Source organism: Anopheles funestus, chromosome 2RL (genome assembly GCF_943734845.2).
Source record: "Anopheles funestus chromosome 2RL, idAnoFuneDA-416_04, whole genome shotgun sequence".
Classification (NCBI taxonomy): domain Eukaryota; kingdom Metazoa; phylum Arthropoda; class Insecta; order Diptera; family Culicidae; genus Anopheles; species Anopheles funestus.
Window position 1 is genome coordinate 35386468 of NC_064598.1, and position 9291 is coordinate 35395758.

General features: G+C 43.1%; 3 protein-coding genes and 2 non-coding genes across 5 annotated transcripts; 3 read left to right on the top strand and 2 right to left on the bottom strand.

The window, feature by feature from the left end:
* The first annotated feature begins 189 nt into the window (after window positions 1-189).
* On the top strand, window positions 190-1472 carry LOC125774724 (uncharacterized). The gene is made up of 3 exons (XM_049444898.1): window positions 190-570; window positions 645-824; window positions 893-1472. Exons 1-3 carry the CDS (start codon window positions 423-425, stop codon window positions 1201-1203), a joined length of 639 nt encoding a protein of 212 aa, XP_049300855.1. The 5' UTR covers window positions 190-422; the 3' UTR covers window positions 1204-1472.
* A 150-nt stretch (window positions 1473-1622) lies between these two features.
* LOC125774701 (dnaJ homolog subfamily C member 3) lies at window positions 1623-5063 on the bottom strand. Its single transcript, XM_049444870.1, has 3 exons — window positions 4584-5063; window positions 4265-4375; window positions 1623-3649 (listed from the first exon to the last, which is right to left on the bottom strand). The coding sequence occupies exons 1-3, from the start codon at window positions 4675-4677 to the stop codon at window positions 2367-2369; spliced, it is 1488 nt and encodes a 495-aa protein (XP_049300827.1). The 5' UTR covers window positions 4678-5063; the 3' UTR covers window positions 1623-2366.
* Window positions 5064-5559: 496 nt separating this feature from the next.
* Window positions 5560-9285, bottom strand: LOC125774708 (dynein regulatory complex subunit 5). The gene is made up of 4 exons (XM_049444880.1): window positions 7581-9285; window positions 6465-7372; window positions 6256-6391; window positions 5560-6186 (listed from the first exon to the last, which is right to left on the bottom strand). Exons 2-4 carry the CDS (start codon window positions 7351-7353, stop codon window positions 5919-5921), a joined length of 1293 nt encoding a protein of 430 aa, XP_049300837.1. The 5' UTR covers window positions 7354-7372; window positions 7581-9285; the 3' UTR covers window positions 5560-5918.
* Trnas-gcu (transfer RNA serine (anticodon GCU)) lies at window positions 8793-8874 on the top strand. The gene has a single exon. It is a non-coding gene; the product is annotated as a tRNA-Ser (tRNA).
* Trnas-gcu (transfer RNA serine (anticodon GCU)) lies at window positions 9193-9274 on the top strand. Its single transcript has one exon. It is a non-coding gene; the product is annotated as a tRNA-Ser (tRNA).
* Window positions 9286-9291: the final 6 nt, after the last annotated feature.

Sequence of the window (9291 nt, forward strand, 5' to 3'; positions counted from 1 at the left end):
ATCAAAGAACGCTGTATCGAAAAAGTTGCACAATACAAACGACACAAACAAGCCTTTGAATTTTGCGAAAGTGCTCAATGAGACACCATGAAACATTCCCAACACGACATCGAACAAAACAATTTGATTTTGCTTGATATGTCTTATTAATTTGCAATAATCATCGTAGAGAACGATCCGTGGTATGTAATGAATCATTTTTATGAAATTCTCAACCAGCATCAAATCCAAGAAATGAGGTACAGCATTGCCGAAGAAATAAATTTGTTCCAAAAAATCATGTTTGATCATTCAAAATATTGTGCGCACGCACAACTGAGTATTGTACACCTTGACAATTATTGTTGTTTATGTTTGGCTTATGTTCAGTTTATGCTTCGGTTTCGATTTGAGCGCATTAATTTCTACTTGTATGAAACAGCATGGAACACGAAGCATACAGCGACGCAAAACTGATAGAACTCGTAAAAAGACAGCCTGCTATTTGGTGCAAAGATGATCCGTTGTATAATAATCGGATAGCGGATAAAACAATCTGGAGTGAAATCAGCGATCTGCTAGAGATGGATGGTAAGATTTCGTAGCCGCTCGTAGCGGCTTCCAAACGCACTGGCCTTTAATTAAATATTTGATTTCCTTTTTAGTTCACATTCTGAAGAAAAAGTGGCATACACTACGCGGCCAGTATCGTAGAGAGATTCGCTTGTACTCCCGTAGATCGAAATGGAAACATTTCAAACGATTAAGTTTTCTGGAACAAAGCTTATTGCCGAAAGGATTACCAGCAGTTGTTATGAAAAACGAAGCTGTCCATGATTATGAAGGTATTGTTTGGCGCGCTATTGCATGCTTGCGTTTGCACTCCCTGTCTCAATATATGTTTATTTTGCAGGCGATCCGATCAGCATTGAACCATCTCAGCTGGACACACCTTCGGAACATAATGTCCCGCTGAAGGAAGAGTCATTCGATTGGTCCTGCAGCTCAACTGTGTCACCTAGAGTAGAGAAAAATTGTGAATCACCGAGAGTCGAGCCCAAGGTACCGGTGGTGGATGTTAGCAATGAGAGTAATTACTACTTCGCACTCAGTTTAATAGGTATCTTAAATTCTATACCCAAGAAAAATGAATTGGCCGCTCGTATAGCTATACTGAATGCGTTGAAAGATTTTCAACCAGCGCATACGGAAAATATGCATTAGGTTTTGAACTTGTTATCTAGGGACAGTCTAATGTACGATTTTGTATTGTAAAAAAAGTTTCTAGAAACGTTTGGTTCATTACTAGCGTTAATTTAGTTTAGTATTTAGTGTACTATTCTTATGTATGCTAAATTAAGATGTTGGTGATAACATAAATTAACGCAGTTTTTTTTTCCTTAGCTAAGACATTGCGTACGGATCATATGTGTAGTGATAGTGTTTAACTTTATATTTAGTGACGAGAAAAATATAAATGACACGTGTTTGAAGAGGAACGAGTTTTTCATTATTTGAATTCAAAAAAGCTTACCGTGTTAGTTCAACTGATCATGATTTACAGGTGCACAAACCATCGTACCATTGGCATATGACACTATACCTTTTTTGAGGGTACAAAAGTACAAAACAACACATTATAGTTCGTACTAGTATCACTAAGAGGTTTATTGTATTGTTTTAGCTTTTAGATTGTGACCAAAGCAGTATTAATATGTACAAAACACGTTAACAAGCTGTTTATGCCGCGTTCGATCTCTTATCATCAACCGTTTCAGTCTATCGACAGTCTGCCTGCTTCTGCCTAGAAATTGTACGTTCACTTTTCTACCGTCCTTGTTTGCCTTCGGGAAATAATACGACCGCACTACACTAGCTAATGAGAGCATTCACTAAAAAAAACTTTATAGTAACAAAATATAATGCTTCATTGGCGAATTGTTTACTTTCTGTTTAGTCGTGTAGCTTCGGAGCGTAGAAAATATCCGTTTTAAAATTAAAACGATTTATCAATCGTGAGAACTTGTGTATAGCTCAACTGCCAAAATAAACAGCAAAAAAAAGACCTAACGGATGAACAATAAATTAAAGCTGGCACACGGTATCCGTTAGCTCATACACGCACATTACAGCATCTGATAAAAGTGAACTCTTTCATGCTACGACACATTCCCTAGCAAGAACGCAAAAAAAGATCACCTGAGAGCACGCCTGTCGCAAATGGTTGCGTGATTTTCGATTTGTGTTTCCATCTGCTTTTTGTCCTTGCGTGGTCGGATAGTGCACTGCACCCATCCGGACCGACAGCGACAACTAACTAACGAAAAGGAACGAAAGGGAGGGTATTTTGCGCAGCGCAGGAAGGAAACAGAACGTGCTGGAGCACATTACGTGAAGTGGAACTTAAACTGGAAGGGAGACCCGTGATGGAAGTGATGGAATGGATTGCCACCTCCGAACCCATTCCGGCCTGCTTCGGGATCGAGCGGATCCTGTCCAGCATCGAACTGTTTTCGCTTCTCCGGATCCGTCAGCACCTCCTTCGCTGCCGCCACATCGATGAACTTCTTTTCGGCCATCTTCTTCTGGTCGCCCTGGAAATTGTCCGGATGCCACTTTTGGGCCGCTTTCCGGTATGCTTTCACAATTTCCTGCTTCGTGGCGGTACGTTTAACGCCTAGAATTTTGTAATAATCTCGCCGTTCCGCTTGCTTTTGAACGCGCTGCGCATGTTCGATGCCATCCTTTGCCCGCTGCAGATTGTCATTTATCTCGAGCGCTTCACGATACTGTGCAATGGCCTCGTCGTACATTTCCGCACCGATGAGCGCTTCGGCCCGGTCACACATTACCTCGGGGTCGGGATAAATGTCGAGCGCTTCCCGGCATCGAACGACAGCATCGGTGAACTCTTCCTCCTTTACTAGACAGCTGCACAGCAGCTGTTTGCCGTTGTACACAATCATCGGAACGTCCGGTTCCAGATTGACTAGCTTCTCGCCCCCACTAATACAGTCGGCGTATCGTTGTTCTTCCTGGGCCAGCTGCGCATCCACGTACACTTTGTCTACCTTTTTTATTTTCTTATAGAAGGGGAAGCAGTCTTTGTGCTCGGGGTCCAGCTTGAGACACTCGCGGATCTCCTTCAGCGCGGCACCGGAATCACCGATGTCGTACAGGATGCGCGCCAGCTGGTAATATCCTTCCGTGCTGTCGTGGGACAATCGGTTCACCGAGCGGAAATCACTTACCGCCGCCATCCGGTCACCGATGCGCAGGTACATCTGGGCACGAGACTCCCGAATCGGTACCGACCAGGGGCACACTTCGAGCAGCTGTGTTAGCAGTGCGATGGCCGTGTTAAAATCTCCCCGCTCCATCAGATCCACACACAGCACCCACTGGTCGCGGGCCGGTCCAATGCGGCTAAAGTGCATGTTTGCCTCCGGGTTGTGTGGATCCATACGTAGCACCACCATCAGATCCATTTCGGCGTTTTCAAAGTCGCCCATCTTCAGGTACACGGAACCACGCTGTGCCCGGGCCGCCGTAAAGTCGGGCTTCAGTTCGAGCACGCGCGTAAAGTCGCTTATTGCAAATTTGGCCTTCCCGAGGGCGAAGTAAACTGTGCCACGCTTAAAGTAGGTAAGGTAGTTGTTCGGGTCACCCTCTGCAGATGGTCGCGTATAAACCGAAAATGGAAAGAAGAGAAAATGAATTTAAATAACATTTGTAAACATTGCTGTATGAAGTCCATGGTTGCTTATCATCAAAAACCTTTGGGCTGGCTATTATCAAACGCTGCAAAGTAACCAATGGGACACGTCACTTTAAACAGACAGTGCAAATAAAAAAAACAGTACGTGTCTGATACTGATAGCGATAACCATTTTGATGCTGTTATTTGTGAATGTGTTTGAAAGTGAACGAATGTTTTCCACTTGTGCAAATATTCCAATTCTCAATAAAACAGCACACAACCCAATGTGTTTTGATTTTTAAATTACCCTATGTACATATATGGTACATTAGAAACAGACGTTTAATAAAATGTAATACCATTTTATGCTATCAAACACGTTGCAAACAACTGTACATAGTAGAATGCATTCCATAACAATCAGCTGACAAACGTGCGTTTGCAAAATAAACAATGAGCGTGTGTCGCATTCACAGCCTGCTTTGTTGTAAACCAAGGCACAAAAGGCACTGCAGTATAGTTTTATCACGAACCAACCATGAAAATGATCAACTAACCTATGCACGGTTTCTATGCACTACTTACCTACTGCCGCATGATAGTGTGTTAACGCATCCGATAGCTGACCTCGGGCTAAAAAGTCTCTACCAATTTCTAGATGTCGATCGATTTCAGCTTGTGAGGCAGTTTCGGCACCTGCAATGGAAAAATGGCAATTTGAACGTCTCGTAAGAAACCGCAGGTTCAGCTCATATGTTTTGTTGTGTTAATTGCATTAAGCTTTCGCGAGCCACTGTGGGGATTAGGTACCACCGAGGTTTGTTTTGCTGCAGTATGGGACACGTCAGTACCGTTGCGTGGGAACGGGATTCGCCCCCGTCAGAAGAGAAACCCAAAAACTTACCATCAAAGAACAGTTCTATTAATAGGAATAAGAGCACGGTTCCTAACCGTCGGCTATCGGCCAGCTGTGACGAGTCGTGAATATTTAACAACATTTTGAACCCGTGATTGCTCCGTCTTCACCCGGATAATAATATGGTTCTCTAGGTTGTTTCCGCAACCTCTTTACGGGAACTCTCTGGACCAACCGGAAAGTCCCGTACGCGGTTTTTGATTGCTTTCGGGTAGTGCTAGCTCGCGGTACGCTTTGCTAAGTTTGCCACGGAACGTTTCACTGCGTCTTTGGGTACTGTTTTGCGATCTTCTGCATCGCATCTGCAACTAAACTGCACAATATCCTAAGCCACTATGGACGAGCAATTGATACACAAACTGAATTGTTACGATTTTGTTCCTTGTTTTAGCTTTTTCTTGCGATCCAAATTTACATGTTGACAATCTGCACTCGTCAGTGACAGCTGGAAATGTGTGTGTTGAACGCTGATTGGTCGGAAAGGTTAAAGCACAACGGTCACTCTAGTTAGATAATAAAATGACATTTTACAAAACAAATTATTTTAAAACTAATTTATTACAAAACTTTAGTGATTGTTTAATAAGGATGTGACTTTTTTATGAATTTCATAGTACATTGTAGAAAGAAAATAAATGAACGAAATGTTCATGTATATCCTGCGCTGTTTTGTGGTTCTTTAGGCAACATTTAACTAAACTCATTTGAAGATAATTTTAAGAAAACTGATCATAATTTTTAGAATTTCAAATCCATTTTATAACGTGCAATAAATCTTCATTAATTATCAGAAAAAGGGGAAGTGAAACTCATACGCTGTTTAAACGCTGCTTAAAGGTTCAAAGCATACACCAATCTGGGACAAACAGGTTGATATAACTTAACATTTGAAGAGGCAAACACGTGTTCTAAACTGTAAAATTTACTTTCAAATTTTAACGTATTTTAAAACATTACGAGCCAGTTTTGAGGTACCCAGATCTTTATTAGGCTTTATTATTTTCAAATTACATCGATCGAAATACGTAAAACAACGTCTAATATTTTCTTTAGGTAATTAATACTACAAATTATGTATTAGAATGAATAGTAATGTGGACAAGGAGTTTCCCTACACGTAGGATTTAAAATTAATTTAAAAAGTTGCGTAAAAATCCTGGTGCTCACATTCTCAGGCATATTTATCCATTTGTCGGGATTTTTTTCCAGTTTTAATGCTTACAAACTAACATACACACAACCACGATAACCACATATCGGTCTTTGGACGCGCCTTTAATCCATCCTCTTTGGACAGCTCTTTCCATCCTTCTTAGTCGGTTGTTAAAACATGTGCAAACTGTGCGGATCGCGATTCTCCAATATTACCTCGTCGATGATGGCCCGCACATCGTACGAGATGTCCGTGTTGCGCAAATCGAACTGCTGGAGGGTTTTATTTTCGTAGACACGCTGCAGCAATCGTTCGCCCATGGCCGGTGATAAGCGGTTGGATGAGATATCGAACCGTTTGATTGTGTAATTGAAACGAATCAGCATCAGCAGATATTCTTCGATCTGCTCGTCGATCGAGCAGCAGCTAAGATTGAGTCTGAAAGCAAAAGAAAGGCAAAGGTTGCAATCATGCTCCAAAGAGTGGGATTGTCCACGTAATGCTTACTCTTGCAGGGGCATGTAAAATACACTCGTCATTATGATGGATGCACCTTCTGTAAGGATAGGATTGAGTCTCAAATCTAACTTTTCGATTTGACGATGTCGCAGCCGCCAGGTAAGCTCTTGGACACTCTCAGGGGCTGTTGAAGAAATAAAAAAACTTATTAAAAATTACACCAATCCTAAGGAATTATTTAGTGTTCCATCACTCACACAAAAAGTTGTTGGTCAGTATAACTTCCCGCACGTTGGGAAACGAGTTCGGATTGATGGGTTCGCAGAACGCGCGCAATCCAATATCTCCGCAGCGGCAGTGAGGAAACGCGATCGTTCTCAAGTTTGGACAACCCTTGCCAAGTGCCGCACTGATGCGCTTCATCATGGTCGGTTCGAGCTTGCTGCTGTGCAAGCGGAACTCCGTCAGCTCGCTGCACCGTTCTAAACCTTGCGTCATCAGCTTCACATCCATCTCGGTGATTGTGGCACAACCGAGAAAGAAATTGTGGCCTACATCCTTCACATCGTACGTCAGGCTGATGCGCTGTAATCGACGCAAGTTGGCCAACACTACATCCAGCGGTACGTGATCACTGTTGTCCGACAGGGAAGGTTGCAGCCGTTCGATACGCAACTCGCGCACAAACGGCGAGCAAAGATCGACGATCTTCTTGATCCCTTCCTGATCGTAATCGGTCGGTTTTAGATGTTCCACCATTTCCGACAGATGCTGCTCGAGGTAGATCCGGATCCATGGTTTTGAACCAACCTCTATCGGCACGAACGTACGCCACCGGTGATGAAAGGCTCGCTTCCAGAAGGCATCACTACGTACGCGCAAACATAGAACGTCGAGCGGGAAGTTAAGATCGAGCAAATCGAGCAGATACTGGCGATCTTCACACAGTGGCAACTCCCGGAAGAACGGTACGGTCATCCAATTTTCCGCTATCGCTTTCAGGCAGAGAATCTTGAGCGGTTCCGGTACGTTCAGGTCCCAGTCGAGATTGATGGCATCCAGCAAGCGACTCTTGTCACGATTTAGATGCCGCGCACACATATACGCCCGGTAGGTGTTAAGGTCCAGTGTGTTGGGATACTTCATGCTTATCAAACACTTGGTTCTATTAGTGCACAATGAGAAATACTTTAGTTGTTTTTTAGGTTTTATAACGCAAATTGTTCTTCCCGGTAAGAAGCGTTCCGACGCACTAAACAATTCTGCGCATCTGGAGCAACAGACCACAACCGTTTACACAACATTTGGCGACGCTTGTTTGATCGATAACCGTTTCCGGTTGCAAACTTTCCATACACACCATACACACCCACCTGTTGCACTCCGTGTGGTGGAAAGCGCGTTCCACTACTAACGTCTGGTTGTTGTGGCACTGGTACAACAACTGCCTGTGTAGCTCGTTGTACTGTGGCGGTTTTCCCTCGTAATATTCCGATGCTACTCTACCACGGGGTGGGAGGTTTCGAAGAAAATTCGAAACGGTCTAACATTGTGTGGGAAAACCGTCGCACACAACGTTTTTCACTTCATTTCAAAAAGTCATGACAGCAACGGGACGACGAGGTAGACATGCTATCGCCAGCTGTCTGGTCGCGTCTTGGTTGGTGATGTTGTTGACCATCCATGTCGCGGCGCACACAAGGTTTATGTCCTAATGACCGAAGGTTAGCTGATTCTAGTTGGACGTTGATTTGGTTGCCGGTTGCAAACAAATCGTGCAGTCACAGGATGCACTAGTGTTTGGACAAACGGGAACAAAGTGGTTTTTTCACATTTATAGCACATCAGCAGCGTGGTGTCATCAGAAGTATATCTTAAACATAAAACTCTGCTTCAATCCATCCCTCAACACGATCTTCAACGGGGATAGGCTTGTGTCGCGTGCAATTTTGCTAAAATTAAACACCCCATCCCCTGTTCTGTTCTATAGGGCAAATACGGTTTTATGCCGTTTTTGTTATTGCTTGGCGGCCATCGACGTTACGACGGAAATCCTCTTGAAAATTATGACGTCCACCAAAACGATCCGCGAGAGATTAACGTTGTGTTGCGATCTCTTGGCGTACCGATCACACGATCGGTATACGGCAGGGCACAGACATCTGTGGTTTTTATTGGTTCGAGCGGTCCGGCTTGCCAGCAACCAGTTAATCTGTTATATTTCCCTCCATTTAGCAGGGGACTGCCACCGTTACAGAGACCTTGACAAAGCGAACATATGAGATATGGGGCAGTTTGGTAAAAGGGCATGGTACAAATTTATTTTAAACCACCCGATCTCCCTTTCCTCTCGCGTTATCAACTTTCTAGAAAAGAACAAAATCTTCACTTACTGAGAGGAAATGCTCAAGGCGAGTTAAAGTTTATTTATTATATATTATGTGATGAAAAATGCGAAGTAAAAAGGGGGAAAATTGAAAATGGAATATGGAAAATTGAAACAAACTCGTCCGGTGTGCATTGCATAGCAGTGAGAATCAACGAGCTGAGGTAATATTGGTACGTAACGTGACCTTCAGGCACAAGACGAGGTGGCCGAGAGGTTAAGGCGTTGGACTGCTAATCCAATGTGCTCTGCACGCGTGGGTTCGAATCCCATCCTCGTCGGCGAAAGTTGCTTTTTTTCTCTCTCTTGTCTTCGTCAGTTTGTCGGAGTTTCTTGTTCATCGCGCATTATTTATTTCTATTGTGTATTTGTTGTTTCATTTTAATTTTTTAATTTGCTAATTAAATGTCACGTACCGCGGTTTGTGTACCTTCTATTTGTGTGTATCCAACAATCATAAGGAACAAATTATATTTTTTTTAGGATAAGGCATGGAAAGATAACAAATATTTTTACATTTTTAAATAATTAGTAAATCAAACAAAAGAAAATAAAATTATATGTTTGTAATTTGAAACGGGTTGCCGGGGCCCCCACAAGACGAGGTGGCCGAGAGGTTAAGGCGTTGGACTGCTAATCCAATGTGCTCTGCACGCGTGGGTTCGAATCCCATCCTCGTCGAAAGAGAAGAAAAAAGG